This window comes from Nymphalis io, chromosome 19 (genome assembly GCF_905147045.1).
Source record: "Nymphalis io chromosome 19, ilAglIoxx1.1, whole genome shotgun sequence".
Taxonomy (NCBI): Eukaryota; Metazoa; Arthropoda; class Insecta; order Lepidoptera; family Nymphalidae; genus Nymphalis; species Nymphalis io.
Window position 1 is genome coordinate 8,930,355 of NC_065906.1, and position 17,133 is coordinate 8,947,487.

General features: G+C 32.6%; 1 protein-coding gene across 1 annotated transcript in view; it reads left to right on the forward strand.

Moving 5' to 3' along the window:
* Positions 1-17,133, forward strand: part of LOC126776110 (uncharacterized) — a 75,399-nt gene that overhangs the window by 51,240 nt on the left and 7,026 nt on the right. The window contains exons 5-7 of the mRNA XM_050498401.1: positions 455-660; positions 13,680-13,707; positions 13,957-14,041. Coding sequence (XP_050354358.1) covers positions 455-660; positions 13,680-13,707; positions 13,957-14,041 — 319 coding nt within the window. The remainder of the gene's footprint in view (positions 1-454; positions 661-13,679; positions 13,708-13,956; positions 14,042-17,133) is intronic.

Consider the following 17,133-nt stretch of genomic DNA (forward strand, 5'->3'; position numbering starts at 1 on the left):
CGTAATAACTACTATGCTTTACTTATAACCGTTTCTTAGCGAGTGAACTAGTTAAACTGTGTCTTCTTTTTTTATATTTGCCGGGAAGGCAAATGACTCTACTCCACCTGATGTTAAGTGGTAGTAGAGTCCAAACGGCCAGTACAATCGGGAAGACTTTTCTGCACTAGCCGCCCCCGACTTGCCGGCCCACAAGATGCCTCTTCACCCTTGTTTGAAGGAAACTTTAGAATGTCAAATCAGTGATGGCAGAAAAAGCGTAATCGGTGTTTAACTAAACAACACCTAACCATTGTTTATAAGTAAGGTCATAAATTATTAAAATGTCATAAAACAAACGTACACTTAATCTTACCACCGGATCGGAATGTAGCTTCCATTGAAAAGAAGTGGTAAAAAAACTCGGTACTTCCATAAATACGTTTTTTTTAATATTGATATTGTTATTACACAGGATGCGTCGGGCAAATGCATGGCGACTCAAAAGTACCTGGTGAAAGAGAGCCCTGAGATGCTTGCTATCTCGACCTGGACGGGGCAGGTGCCAAAGCGGCCGCCTTTGCCACCTAATGCCCGACTCTCTCAGCTCATGGCTCTTGGCTCCAGGAGGGACCCGGGGCGTGTCGTATGGATGCTTGCCAAATCGGACTCGGAAATGAAGTAAGTGAAATATGTAGTGGAAAAAACACGATTTTGAAAAAATAACGATATTTATTAATGAATATATGGAAAGGAAAAGAATTTTGTATGCAAAGTTACTTGTTTCGTCTTGATCATATTACTGTCGCCACTATTATTCGTGCAACACTAATTTTAATGAAAACTTTGGTCATAGTTTATAAGTAGAAATGGTTCCAGAAAAATAAATAATTCCTTTTCCCTAAACGACTTTGGTAACACTCGCAAAACATATCAATAGGAACATCGTATTTTTGTTGACAGAAATAAATATGGATTGTAATATTTTTCAATGATAAATCAAAATAATCTCAACGCTTACAATAAGCGCAATCTAAGTTGACCACCTTTAAGTAAGGTTTTGAGATGTGCGACGAGTCACCTTCTGACTTACGCAGGTAATGACCGGTCACGGTTGTTTTGGAGAATACCTGTGTAAGATCGGACGCGAATCGACGGCGATGTGTCACCACTGTGGCGCGGACCGGGACACCGCTCAGCATACGTTGGAGGTGTGCCCCGCGTGGAGTGCTGAGAGGGATATCCTGGTCCGTGAAGTCGGACAAGACCTGTCCCTGCGAGCAATCGTGTCGGCGATGCTTCGCAGGGAATCGGCGTGGAGGGCGTAGCCTCTTTATTTGAGACCGTCACGGTTCAGAAGGAGATGGCGGAGCGGGAACGGGGACGGCGTCGTCTCGGCCCTCCCATAGCCCAGACGCCCGGGGCTTAAAAGGTAGGGCCTGGAACCCTGGGGCCGTGGATGCGTGAGGTGGGGGCCTCACGTGTCCTATTTCGGTGTACGGCAGCCGTGATGGCCTCGCGCTGCCGTACGCACTAGCGAGGAGTGCGGGGGGCGAATTTCGCCCCCTGATGAGAGCTCCGCCGAGCCACGAGTGGAGCAAAGCACGGGAGAGGCCGCGGATGCATTATATCAACACGATCCCGCAGCCTCTCCGATCCGTGCTGAGGACGGCCATCGCAGTGGTTTTAGTGGGTAAGAATCCCACATAACCCGGTTTCACCCCCATAGGACCCGGGTAACTTTCTGAAGGATCCACTGCGAGAGAAAAAAAAAGGTTTTGAGATGTGCTCAAACTGTAAACAATAAAAAAAAAGGATAATCGTCTTTATTTCTAAGAACTATTATTAGCCACTGATTTTATTTTAAAATATAAATATGGTAATACAAATATTACGCTTGAAAAAGATAATTTAACATTTCGTTTCAACTAGCGTGGCCTTAGTCGGAAATTTTAAATTGTAGGTATTTGCTTATATATTGCAATTCAAGAAAGTAGAAATAGATCATAGAAGTAGAAATTGTTGCATTATGTCCGATTCAGAGAGCACGCGTGTAACATTCATTTCCACATTTTGATTTCAAAAACTGCCGTCAAACGGATGCCGAGCTACTCAATTCATGTTTTCAATATATTTTATTTATCTCAATGTTCAATAAATACTATATATATTATATATCTTATATAATGTAAAGTATATTGTATAAGAAATAATAATTGGATTCTGTTGTACATAATATCTTAATGATGTTATGTTTCGTCAGGTCAAATTTATTTGATACTAGGTACCAGTTTGGAAATAATAATATTGGAATTACTCAGCTATTCAACTTGTTTGTTATCAGCTTACGTCCCGTTATTTATGTTTCCTTTTATTATAATACATTTTTTTATGTATTTTAGACTTTATCTAATATTAAATAAGAACCAAGGTCGTGCTTTGATGGTGTAGCGGTCATGTTTTTCTTCTTTTCACATTTCCAACTAAGGCGTTTTTTTATGGACCTGCTAGGTTTTGTTTTGTTTTCGAAGTTTGTATGACTTATTTTTCTTATTTAAGTATTTATCTATAGGCATTGCCTTGTCGGTCTATGACAAACTTTATTATATAATCTTATTTAGTATACATGACTACTGTAACTGCTAAAGGTCGTTAAAGGTCGTTAAAAAATTAAATTTCAAATTTAAATTAAGATATTCGAATGATACTGTAAACGTTACATTCGTTATTTGATGGAAACAATAGAGGAAAATATGAAATCATAGATTGGTGAAAATACTTGTACCTAGTTGTGTGTTAACCGTAACAAAGTACTCACAGCAGTTTCTATGGCTTTTTTATATCCTAGTAACAGTGTGTTAATGTCCCGCTGCTGGGCTAAGGCCTCCTTTCCCTTTTGAGGAGAAGGTTTGGAGCTTATTCCACCACGCTGCTCCAATGCGGGTTGGTAGAATACACATGTGGCAGAATTTCAATGAAATCAGACACATGCAGGTTTCCTCGCGATGTTTTCCTTCATCGTCAAGCACGAGATGAATTATAAACACAAACTAGGCACATGAAAATTCAGTGGTGCTTGCCCGGGTTTGAACCCACGATCGTCGGTTAAGATTCACGCGTTCTTAACCACTGGGTTTTATATAAGTATATATAATATATATAATAAGGTGAGTTAGGTGGTACCCACTCAGATGAGTACTAAGTCGGTAAAATGTATCTTTCTTATTTACTTCAGAGGCAAATAAGAAGACAGATCCTAATACCACTAACATTGAAACTGAACTGACAAATAACATATACTTAAATTGTAATATTTATTTCTTGTGATATTGTCATTGTCTATAATAAAAATACTTTTACGTGAATTAAATAAAATAAATGCACACATGTTGGGCAAAGGCGTCCTTTTCTTTCGAGGAGACGGGTTTTCATGTAGCTTTTTCTACTTATGGTTTCAAATGCTGTCATTCACGCAAAAATGGATAGAAATCGCAAGGGAGTTTCGTGAAAGATACCTATTTTGCAACAGTTTGGATGCTGACAGTAAACATTTTGATATTAAAAGCTCTATTAAGAATCTTCAGTTTCTATGTAAAAATCTCGTAGCAAAATTAAAAAAAAACACATACTTACGAGTATGTCTATTTCTACAGTCTTATGACGGTCTTACGGTGGGATTAACAGAGATGAACTGGTGATGGTCTTAATACAGAAAATATAAGTTTATTGGGCTGTTTTTCCACAAAACGTTGAAATTTGGTACTTATATGATGTTAATCATTAATTTATTAAATGTTTTTTCTTGTTTGCCTCCCAGGCATAACTATAACATTAAGTAACATATCAAATAAAGTTCGTTATTAGAAACAGAAGAGTATATATAAAATATTATAGTTTTAAATTGTACCGTTTAAAAATTATTCAATAAAATATATGATATCACGAAAACTAACTTTATCCCTGAAACGACTGAAACTAAATATAAAAAGCTACGGTAAGTAGCCATACTGATAGTTTGCAGTAAAACCTAAACGAAAATCTTAAGCCTATCATAATATTTTCTACTCTAGACTGTTTATAAATCTCCACGGGAATTGCGGTAGTTGAACCTATTCACGCGAAATTGACTCCCATTTTTTTGTGTGTAAGGAAAAGTCTCAAAATATGTATTACAATTTGTGTCGATAAAATGTATATATAAACACAATAAAACAAACCACTTTATCCAATAAAACTTGCCACTGTAACCGAAAGGATATGGTATATACTGTCGCGAACTTTTCTGTGAAACTTTTTAGGATCTACAGTCTCTTGTGCAAACTTTTGATGTATCCGATAAATATTTGCTAGCGTTGCAAACGAAAGCGCTCGAACGAGCGATTTTATCTCCGGCTACGTTGACGTAATATCTCGTAGGACTATAATTTATGATGCCGATAAAGTTGTATATTAATTAGATTAGTAATATCGCGTGAAGTTGGAACGCGCATACAAATTCTCCTTTTTATTATACTAATAGAATAAATTTACAAAATGAAATAAAGCTATAGCTCGTTAATCTACCACTGTTGAGCAGACGCTCTTTACGAGGCTATTTTTATAAGCATATACCGCCACGTTCTACCGCGAATAAATTGGCAGAATTGGCAGAAATCTGTACGACATATGCAGGTTTCGTGACGATGTTTTTCTTCACATGGATGGATTATAAACTCAAATTATAGATGAATTGCATATAAAGTCTTTTTTTTTGTTAAAATCAACGTGTTTTATCCACTAGGCCATTGTTGTCCAAAATAAATATTTGTAAATCATCAATCATCGTTTTGAATTTCAGGGACATGAAATCGATTGCAAAGTTTCAGATTGAATTGAATTACGTGTGTGTTATATATTACTTTTTAGTTGTAAAAGGGTACTTGAATAAATTCATAAGTTATGAGTTAATAATCAAAGTATATAAAAACACATACATTTCTGAATGATAATCTTAGTGCCTTTTCGGTTTCGTAGAGCAATGGCAAATCCCTAATGCCAAGTAAGAAAACAACGATAACAGGCGAGAGATATAAATTGAATACTGAGAAGCCAAAACATAAACCTTGAGTAGTCAAACAAAAGCAAAAATTTATACTGATCTCAATAAATGTTCTTCTAAAAGTAAAGGTCCTCATAGTAGTTTTTGTGTTATCGAAGTTCAACCCAAGTTATGTATGATTCGATCCACTTGCCCGCAGTAACGCATGGGTAGTATTGACCTCTGGGGCTTACAACAAAGATAACTCTGAATAGACCGCATTCTTGACTTTCTCTGACAAAATATTAGTTAAAATAATATTTTACACAGTTTATTTTTTTTAGATATTAAAATTGCTAACACGAGCGAAATTAATTAATATTGGTTTTGTCTAATTAATTTTTATAGTTTGCAATTTTTAGATTTTTAACTTATGCTTCATATTCACCGCTACCATCAAAATCTACAAGTGTTAAATTTAAATATATATACATACGTAATTAATAAGGATATTACTAAATTGTAAAAGGTCATGGTGTCATGAAATAAATGCTGGTTTATTTGTCTCGAAACCCTTGTTACCAAGATCAGATATCCTTCGTCAAAATACATTAACTTACAAACTGAACGGTGGTCGGACGAAATGGGCTTAACTACGAAAAATCCCTTAATAAGACACGTCGTTTGAATATTTATGGGAAAATTTAAATTGTTCTGGGTCTCCACAGATAATTTTCCTTAGTTAGTATGTAATATTATATATACTGTCTGTTTCCATGATCTAAACAAAAAAAAACTAATGATTTGTTTTTGAGATGTTTCTGATATCGAAGTTTCACATAAGTGTGATTATTTTAAGGTAAACTATAGTAGATAACTTTGAAAACATTAAATTTAACACGTGTAGTATTTGTTTCAACGTTATTGTCAACCGCGGCCCAAAGAAATACTTAGGTCATTTTCGTTTTAACTTTTCGACGTTTAAGCGGAAACAGGCGAACGGATATGTGCGTTTTAAAATTAACTTACAAGTAGAACTCTTATAATTTTACTGAATTGTAAAGTGACAAATCGTCCTCTGGCTACGGCGGCCATTCTTAATGGAAACTAGTGAATTGCACGGGAACTCTTATAAAAAATAAATGTGTGCGTAGACTTAGTTATACTATCTACCTATTCCCAAACTCTGAAAGTCCGACTAAAAAGCCATCCAAAATTTTTGGATAGATCACAGGTGAAAGATGACAGGATTTACGTCGCATAAAAGTATGTATATTCCTTAAATTAATATTATACCTCTATCTTTGTATATTTCTATCCCACCTTTTTTTATCGTACGTGACATGGCGTAAAGACTGTGCTTTGAAAATATAGAAGACCAGTTTGTCTTATGATTAAACGCATGTTTTTTCAAACAGAATTTAAACTTGCAATTGAACACCATCATATTTTATTATCGCGTCGCAATCTTTGATAGACTTATCATTTAAAATTATCAGCATTATTCTTTGTCCATCCCTGGCTTGGTAATGGGATCTCATCTCATTATTTATAATAATTGGGTGGAAGGACGAGGCCTTGCAATACGACGCGATTGTTTCTAAAGGAGGGTGTAATTCATCACCTCACCCCAACGATCGCAATTCACGGACCTATTACAAAATCCTTTATGAAACTCACCCAGTACCTTGGTAATCTTATTATGAATATAATATAATCATCGTTGGTTTCGGTATTTCAGATTGGATATTCAACAGGTCAGGACTCAGATATTAACGTATTGGGCTCGTTTGTAGGTTTCTTGATTTAGTAATATTGTTATTTTCGATTATACTAATGTAAGCAGAAATTACGATATACATTTTCAAGTTAAAGTTAAATGAATAGAAAACATATGAACAATAGACTGATTGAAGTGATTAATTGATTTATAACATTTTTATTTGAAGATTTAAAAGGTAACAATAAAGAACTAAAATGTATGATTCAGTGAAGAGAACTAACGTTTTACAAACGAAAACAAATATATTTAATAACATTTATCACATGATATCATTAGCTATCGTTAGATTGTATCCACGCCTTGTGAAAAAAAGCAAATCTCGAGTTTTTCATTTCCTTTATGGAAATTTCAGTGGCCCAAAATATGTTGATTACAACATCCTAGCGATTTCCCGGCATATAAAACGTGGCGTAATCCGAGTTTACATTTTTTTTAATGTTAACGAGCGCACATGGAGTTTCTTGTGGGACATAATAATTTTTATACATTTATTAATTCTCTTTAGATAACATTTACATATAAATTAAATATTTTCTTTGTAGCAATTTTTACATAAAAGGTTAACAAATCTATTTACATATTCTAAAAGATTAATTAAATTAATAATAACCTGACTACAGTTCTATCTGTACAGCCTTTTTATCATCTTGTGTTTAATATTTAAACCTCATCCTCATCCTCATATATGTACTTGACATTGTTGTAATATATATCATGACTAAATAATTTTCTGCACACAAGCCTCTCTACAATTTAGCAACAGACGCTATTTGGACGTTTCCGGGATCTGTACATTACATATGCAATTACTTTGTGAATAACTTTACTATCCTATCTAGAACCATAGTCTCGACAAAACTATCTCATGTCGCTCAGAAGTTACACAATCTCTTAAAACGATGTTTAAGTGCGGACTAATAATAAAGCATCATATTAGATAATATAATGTTGACTTCCTCTTTGGTCTAATGGCTAGCATAAGGCAAGTCTCGAAATCCTCGGATCCAACACTGGGCCGGTTAATAAATATTTTTTTGGTTTTTTTGTCAAAAAAACATCTCAGTAAGAGCCTGAAGTTAGGAAGTTGGCAACACTTCACTACAAGTACTTGAAGCCGTTGAGCCTGCGCCAGAACTCCCTCCGGTCATATCGGAATCACGTTCCATCGCATCATGAAGTTAGGAAACAGAGACTGCATCTGTTCTATTTTCCGTTGAGAATGAACGCCGCGATCGAAATAAGTCAAGAAGACATCATATAAAAAAGATGACAATCAAATGCCACTTCTCTATAAATATAAATAATGATTTAAATAATTACAATTTCACACGTATAAACAATAAATCTTTTCCGAACGCTGTATTACGAATAAATAAACAAGTCAGAATGGAACTGGTGCGTGAAGTATATTTTTCATTTTTGGGCACTATATTACCTCTGACACTCTTCGACCGTTAGGGCGTTGAGCTGAAATAAAATTAAGGGCTCTGACAAATTGTGCGGTTTCGAAGCTCGACACGAACAATAAATAACATGAAACTTTAACATTGTAAGGCGCAGCCGAAATACACGGTGTTTGGTAACGAATTAAAATTAAAGAATCTTTGTATCTTCTTACACAATAATCCTTTTTTTTTATTTTATGTAAAAAATAACTCTACGTATACTAACTAGTTGTTTTCGATTTCGCTGGGTTTTAAATAATCTTTATTAAATTGACATTAAAAAAAATTGGCTGAAATTAATTGAATATGAATTTAATCAGTTATATCTTATGAAATTTCGCGTGTAATTATATTAATTTGAAGTAATTATCATTGTTCTGTACTCAATCAACAGCCAATCATTATCCACTGCTGAACATAGGCCTCTCCCAAGGTACGGTTTTGTACTCAAGATTGTGAAATAGCTCGTTTTTCCTGGTATATTTATATACATATCTTAATAACCGTTTGAGGTGTGCTTATGAAATTTGGAGCACATATGTATCTCGCAGATCTCAATATATGAGCCAAATTTAACATGTTTATGTGAAAATTTTTTGAGTTATGAGGGGATCAAAAGTGGCTCTAAATGGTTCGTATGATATTACACACGGTGCTGCTCGCCAGTTCTGTTTGCTTGAACTTGGCTTGAAACCCTACCACGTGTCTAGATGTCTTAAAGCTCTCAAATATCGAGAAGATTTCCTTTTACAATTAAAAATTCAAGTTTATTTGCTTATTTTATAAGTTAGTATCTACTGTTTATATATTTATTTGAATTAACGATATTAAATACCTATTCGATTAATGTTTTGTATAAACGATTTAAAAACCACGTCTGCTATATCGACATCACGTAAACGCTAAAAAAAAATTAAACTAACACGCCACATGGACTATGAAAAAAGTTGGTCGGTATTACGAGTAAATCGCCTTAAATTAATTAGATATATTAATAATGGATTTCTTGTTCTATCGTGACTTATTTAAATACAACCTATTTCATTGCGAATATTTTGTTTCAAATTCAGATACTTGGACGCCATTTTTGATTGGAATAAATTTTGTAAAGAGACACACATAAAAGATTAATTTTACAAAATAATAAACGACTTCTGCAGTTTACTATAAGTAAGATAATATAATAATATTTATGAACGAATTTCACGCAATTACATTTAAAAATATGTTCTAACAATTAAAATATAAACGTAAAATTAATTAGAAAATTAAATTTAAAACGTCCCTAGTTCTGTTTTGTGCTTGGATACTTTTATCATGAATTTACAAATTAGTTCAAGGTAAATATATAACTGGTCTGGTTCGGAATGTAATTTACAAGCTTATAATATAATTGACTCCTTCATACCACTGAGAGCCGACAAGAAACGAAGTCACTTTTATAATTAGAATTATCTCACTCCATAAACATTTACAATACATATATAATTATATAAGTAATTGATATATTTGTTATACAACTTCAAAAAAATATGTAGCGAAAAATATGGGCGTATTTTGTCCAAATGCGATATTAGCAAAATATTGTATTTATTAATTAATGAAGCCTGTGAAACTATTAAATTCTAAAATTAATTATAATTCGTTTATTCTAAAACAATTTTAAATCGATTAAAAATATTCATTTAAATTTCGCCATATTTTTCTTTCAGTAACAGTTAAATCGTTTCTGTGTTTATTCTTTTCTCAAGTTAAGTAGCCCGTGAGTAATGTCTTCTTTTCTAATACTTAGAATTATAAATTTATAATTTAATTTTAAAAAGTTAAAAATTTAAAAGATGAGCTATTTTTATAGATATGACCAGTTGCGCTGAAATTGTGCACATACATTTAATGCTGGTGACAATACAGATTAAATAAACGTTTGTTTTGAAAAAAAAAATGGTTTTTATATTATATAATAATTCAAACTTTTTACGCTGAAATCCTGCCGGTATTATTACTACGTAAAAGTTGTTTAATGGGCTTCTGAATATTTTAATTAACTCGTATGTTTAGTCATGTTTTTCTACTGAACTTTTTATATACTATATTAACTTTTTTTTTTTTTATTAAATAGATAAAGGTCATATTTTAATAAGATGTTTACATGTCATACATTTCTGAGAATTACCTACTAAAAATATTCTTGTCATAATTGATTAACAAATACATAATTGATTAACAGTACATAATTGCTTAATTAATCTTTTTAATTAAACATCATTGGGCACGATAAGAGCAAAATTTAAGGTTGAATTTCATTGCAATCTTTCTGAAAAAAGTGTTTACACTTTTATCACATGCACATGTTTACACTCTCTATCCGTGGCTTTGCTCGCTTGTGAAGGACAGGTCTTAGGTGCCTTACGTAGCTTCTTGTACCTCTGACAACGTGTTTGCAAAATTTCATGTCAATTTGTTAAATAGTTTTTTTTTATATAGAATAGGAAGGCGACCAACGCCCATAGACATTCGCATTGTAAGAAATGTTAACCATCGCTTACATCACCAATGCGCCACCAACCTTGGGAACTAAGATGTTATGTCCCTTGTGCCTGTAATTACACTGGCTCATTCACCCTTAAAACCGGAACACAACAATACCAAGTACTGCTGTTTTGCGGTAGAATATCATATAATTAAAACTTGACAGCGTAAAAAACATTACAACACATTCGCACTTATAATATGACTCATTTGCTACAACAATAATAGCTAATTTCTATTGCTGCTCATTGCACTTAGTTTATACTCTTAGATTTGTTTTAATTATCGCCGTATATTTAAACTTATCAATTAAAATTGCTTCTTATTCAACCTTTTGAAATAAAAGGTTAATTCTTTACATAGAAACAAAATGCTATTTACAATTTTAAGAAGTCCTTCAAAGTCTGCTCTTTGCATACAAATAAAGGGAAGCGCTCAGATAAGCAGATAAACCCTCGTGGAATCTTTAAACATCAGGACTAAAGAGATAAAGACAAAGAGACTCCGTTTAATAAAAGATTATTTCAAAGACGGTTTTTTAATTTGATATTTTTTTATTCATAAACGATAAAAGGCTTAAACGAACAGTCATAGAATACCGGACCATTGGCTGTTTATGATCTGTTCTTGAAAAAATATATTATAAAAATCAATTGCATCAAGTAAGTTGAATTCTTCAAATATTGCAGTCGACGGGAAGCTAAATTAATTGGTTCAAGTTTTATTTTATTAAAAAGAAATAATATTTTTATTTTTAAATCTAGTTCTTGTAATTGCTAGTTATATGTTAGAGGTACTTTTATTCAATATCAAGATAACACACATTAAGTGGCAATTCCGCTAGTTTTTTATAACTTACTTACCTAATTAGTTCCATCAAAACACTTTTTTTTTAATTAGTGGGCATTTAGTTTATTCAATGCTTAGTATGACAGATACAATTTTAAGTAAAATATTTTAAGTAAAAAAGTATCAGTAACGAAAACCTCATAAAGTAGTGAGACCATGTATATGAATTCAACTTAAATTGTATTTAAAATATTTCTTTAAAATAAAATAATTTATAGTTTAGTGGTATAAATTACCTATTCAATATTATGGTGCAATCAAATTGAAGATTGAATAATTAAATCGAAATCTTTCTTTTTAATACCCGATGCAATAAGAAAACTGTGTCGTCGTAGCTCCTAATCGGTTGAACCGATTTTGATAAAAAAAAATATTTGAAAGGTGATTTGATCGAGAATATTCTTAGCTATGATTAAATAAAGGTCGTTTAGCTGTTTGAATATAATCAGCTCTTTTTAGTTGTTGAAGGGTTGTAAGCCAATTCTACTAATCAGATCGATTAAAAATTTATTATCCTGTGACATGATATAACAATAATATATTAGCCATAATCTGATATTGCAGTATAATCGGGCATTAATAGGATACCCAACTCCTCACCAATGTTTTTTTTTAAATGTATAGGCTAGCGCTTGACTGTTATCACACCTGATGGAAAGTGAGATACAGTCTAAGATGGAGCGCGCTTGCCTAGAAGATGCCTATTCACTCTAGACTTGAAGGTACCCACATTGTAGGTGGTGGGGAAAACGGAGGTCGGGAGGGTATTCCAGACCTTGGCGGTGCGTATCAGAAACGAGGAAGCAAATCGTTTCGAACGTACTTACAGCAAAGTAAGCTCGAGCTCATTGGAATGGTCTCAATACACTTTCAGAGGTATTTTTGAGTCGCATCCTTTGAAATTTTTAATTTTAATTTGATTACGTACAATTAATCAATAATACTACTACATTAATGGAAAAATTTAAGTAAATAACAGGAGAAAAAATATCATCCCGACACATATTCATAATGTGACCTAACTGACAAATAAATCGATTTCTACGTTACTGCGCAGGAGGACAACCAAACAAACACACGACAACATTTAGAAAAGTCGTAGGTATTTTCTTTCATTGACGTCATACATACATACATATATCTACATATACATTTATATTTATCAAGCTAATGTCTCCGCAATTTCGTGAATATGGACACTGAGTATGGATACACGTTTTTTTATTATCCCTCGAGAACCATTTCATTTGACAAGATAAAATGTATTCCATATTTTGCTCCAGGGCATACTTTGGAATACACTTATGGCATATTGAAAAGAGTTTTAACCAAGCTAAGTTTCATTAAAGTTTAAGTGGTTTCCAAATTATGATAATATGAAATGTAATGGTGCCTTTCCACTAGTTCACAATTTTTGTGATAGCAACTTTTGTGTTTCTTAACAAGTGACCAATTACACAATATTTTATCATAGTGTTGACACGAAAGAAATGTTGCCAATTTGCCTTTGGTTCAGATGCAAGATAGCAAGGGAAAGCCCCTATTGTCGATGGTAGTGTACCATGATGATAAATGTACCTTAATTTCTTCGATGAATAGTCTTGTAGTCGAAGTGTTGTCTGTGCGTTTGTGTGTCTATCCATTTAATAGTTTGATGTGCATGTTTTTATTACATGGCAGCATCACTATCAACATTTTTGGATAGTAATTTTCATTTGTCTTCATCTTGTTGTAAATTACTCGTTTTTCTTTTGTTGTCGATTAAATGACTATCAAATATTAATTTATTCCGTCCCTGTTATCGTTCAAGTTAAATATTTTATTAGTAATAAAGCAGTTTTCTTACAAGCACCTTTATCATTTTACAATTTAATAAAATTTATCGGTTAGGAATGAAGATTTGTTTAAGAATTTATGAGTTAGTCATTCTTTCATAGTCTATCAATATTTAAAAATATATCAATAACAATATTAAGATTGTAATATGTAGTAATAAGTTTTAGATTTATATATTTTATCGAATAGAGCAATACAATAATATATTCAAAACATAAATTTTCTGTTACTGCTCACAAAGGGAATGGATGGCAGCTATCTCAAAAACTGTAAGTATACGAGGACTATTAGATATATATCTTAACTCAGCCCTGAGCAACTTAATGTTTAATGTGGCACGCGAGCCGATACAACTTAGTTATTAGTAAATAAAGATACGGTTAGCGGAATGGAGTACATAACGACATTTCCGTACACTTTTAATGCATCGCGCGTGTGCATCCGGTGAAGGACTGACTGTATTTACCTATATATTGTTGAAAATAATATTATGTTAATGTATATTACAAAATTTTCAGCTACCTCCGCCTCCTCACATCGAGCTGGTGATGTCAATGCCGTATCTCCGCACAGCCTTCAAAAGACCAACAGTCAGAGTACGACGTACGTATTATCTTATTTTTGCTTATACTTGTCACAAATATCAATATAATGTCCTCCAGACCGATTTCGGCCACGGCGGCCAATCTCAAGAGAGATTAGCCAACTACACAGGAGATATTATAGTGCACAAGTGTGTGCGCAAACACAGGTGCACTCTCCATTCCCCAACTCTCATAATCCGATACAACGGCAATCCAACACGACCATTCAGTTCAGGCGCAGGACCAACGGCTTTACCTGCTTTCCGAGGCACGGGAGTGTACACACTTGCACCTGCCAGACACCGGGTTGTTACTGAGAATTTTCTGACAAAAAAAAACCCAATAACTTTTTATTGGCCCGACCTGGGAATTGAACCCAGGACCTCCGGGTTCTGCGGCCTTACATCAAGCCACTAGACCAACGTCAGTCATTACCAATATAAATATAAGTTTAATAAGTAAAAACAATAGTATTTACTTTTGCATTAATAACAAACTAACTGTCTAAAAATTTATAATAGAATATTTAAAAAAAAACTAAGCAAATATTTTCTAACCTACAAATACCCGAACTAAAATTATGAAGTGATAAAAATCAAATACTTTAACGTAATAAGAAATGACTAATATAAACGTAAATATGGTACAATGAACAAGCAAATTAATTAATTACAATTCGCTACGAGGTTTTATTTGATCTCTTGTAGCTAACATCACAGTATTAGCCTATTAGAATTAATTGCTCTTGTCCAAATACTTGCGAACGTAAAATTATCGATTAATGAAGTTCTCGTCCACTCATGTGTGTACTAACGAAGTAAGAATGCTGATTATTATAATTTTAATTATTTTATAAATTATATATTTGACGCGTATAATAAATGTGACTGACATGATTAAATGCTTACATTAAATACGTATATAATAAAAAATAATTGTAAATGTTCCATTTTTGTTCATAATTTCTTTTGAAGACCGACCAAATTTTTATATCAATTATCTACGTCACTACCAAATAGTGATTTTTATTTGTTTGGCTAAACCAATTATTTGTTTCAACATCATCACGAAGCATCGATTATATTTTAACTTATATAATAGAACTAGACAATCGTTGTGAAATATTTTAATGCAAAATAAAATACCGGAAATTTATTAAATTACGACACAAATCGACGATAATCGAGTTTACGCTTCAAACAACGACAAATCGATTTAAGATGTCGAGTTAATCAAATTCGATCTATATTTTAAAATCCAAACGAACACATGTTACGGTATGAAATAAATATTTTATTGGCAGATTCCGTAATTCTGTATGGGGATTTGTAAATATTATTTTCTGTATTTGTCCGTAAAAGAATTAAAAAATGTTACCTTAGGTAAAATCAACAACATAAAAGTAATGAAGTTTCACTCGCAATATTTTTTGGAAATTCCCAAACATTTAACATATAAGAAATACAATATATATATAGTTTATAGTTTTCTTCATTAACAAAATTTACTATATACATAACCTATGTATGATATACTTATAATAATTTTAAATGGCAAAATGAGCTGTATAGCTTTTCTGAAAACAAAAACGCAGACCTCACCGCAGAACACGATCGTGAATCAATGTCAGAAGTGATTTGCGACATTGACTATAATTATGATAAAATTTCAATTATTCATGTATCAAAAAGGTAACGCGCAAGTCAGTTTTCAATATATCACCATTGATATATAAAGTGAGTTCTTATACATTAGCACTGCTGGTTTGTGTTATAAACTTGATGCCTCAAAAGATCGATTAGAGAAGATATCATACATACGAAATAGAGACAAAAAGACTACACTGAAATATTTATACTAATATTATAAAGACGTAAAGTTTGTGTGGTTGTAGGAGGTAATCTCTGGATCTAGTGAACCGATTTTTAAAAATTCTTTTACCAATAGAAAGCCACACGATTTGAGTGCCATATGCTATACATTAACCCGAAAAATAAAAAGAATTTTATTAATCTTCGGCCAACGCGACTTTTGGCAGTCAGGAAATAAATCATGGCACTCAGTAGTAACCGAACCACAATCATAATTTCATCACAAGTAAAAATGTTTACCGCCCAACGAAGTGGGCACGGGTCAGCTAGTATAATAATAAACGCAATTTCTTTACGGAATCAAGAATTATAGTTATAATTATAGTATACTGGTTTCATAAACAAATTTGACTTTGTAATACATACGTATGTAGATGAAAGTCACTTTTATTTTATTCGAATATCAACACGAATTTAATGATATTATTTTAATCTATGACAAAAGAAATTACAACATTTTCATTTAAATTAAATTTATTATTAAAATTTAAGAAAATTATGCGTTCGATAATAAAAATTACAAGGTAGTACAATATCCATTACAGTTTAGATCCGTTCATTCGTAAGGTATCTCAAAAGCCTCAAATAAACTAAGCCATCAGTAAACGACCATAATTCCCTTGGTATTAAAACAAGGATTATAATATGGAGATCTTCTAAATACGGTCCTATCTGAAGCGGCTATCAGCGGCCGCAATTAAGATTAAAGCTCCTAAACGACAGACTTGGCGCCCGCAAACCTATAACAGCTGTCCAGTCAGGGCTCAGATAAGTTGATGGCAACTGATTACGGGATATATAAATCAAGTTCAATAACCTTTCATTTATGGTTCATTATTATAGCTTAACTTCGCAACAACCAATTCTAGCTTCCATAATTATGTTTTGTGAAGCTGACTTTATTTTGAATACCTAAAAATAACAGATAAAAGTAGCAGAACATCATGAAATGGTTCTCCCATTTCTCTATTTCTCTCTTTCTCTCATTCATCAGTATTAAGAATGGCTACTTACTTATACATTTTACATTCTGCATACATGTGAATAACCGTCCTTTACAAAACTTTAATGAAATTCTATTAGACATGAATATACCTTAAGTAAAGTATAACTTACTAAGGATTAATAAATAATTATCTAAAAAATATGTATAAATTTAAGTCTTTTTAAAGCAATATATCTTTAATGAAATTGAGATTCATCTTTTATGTCTCTTATTAGTCACTAGCAATTTTTTCAA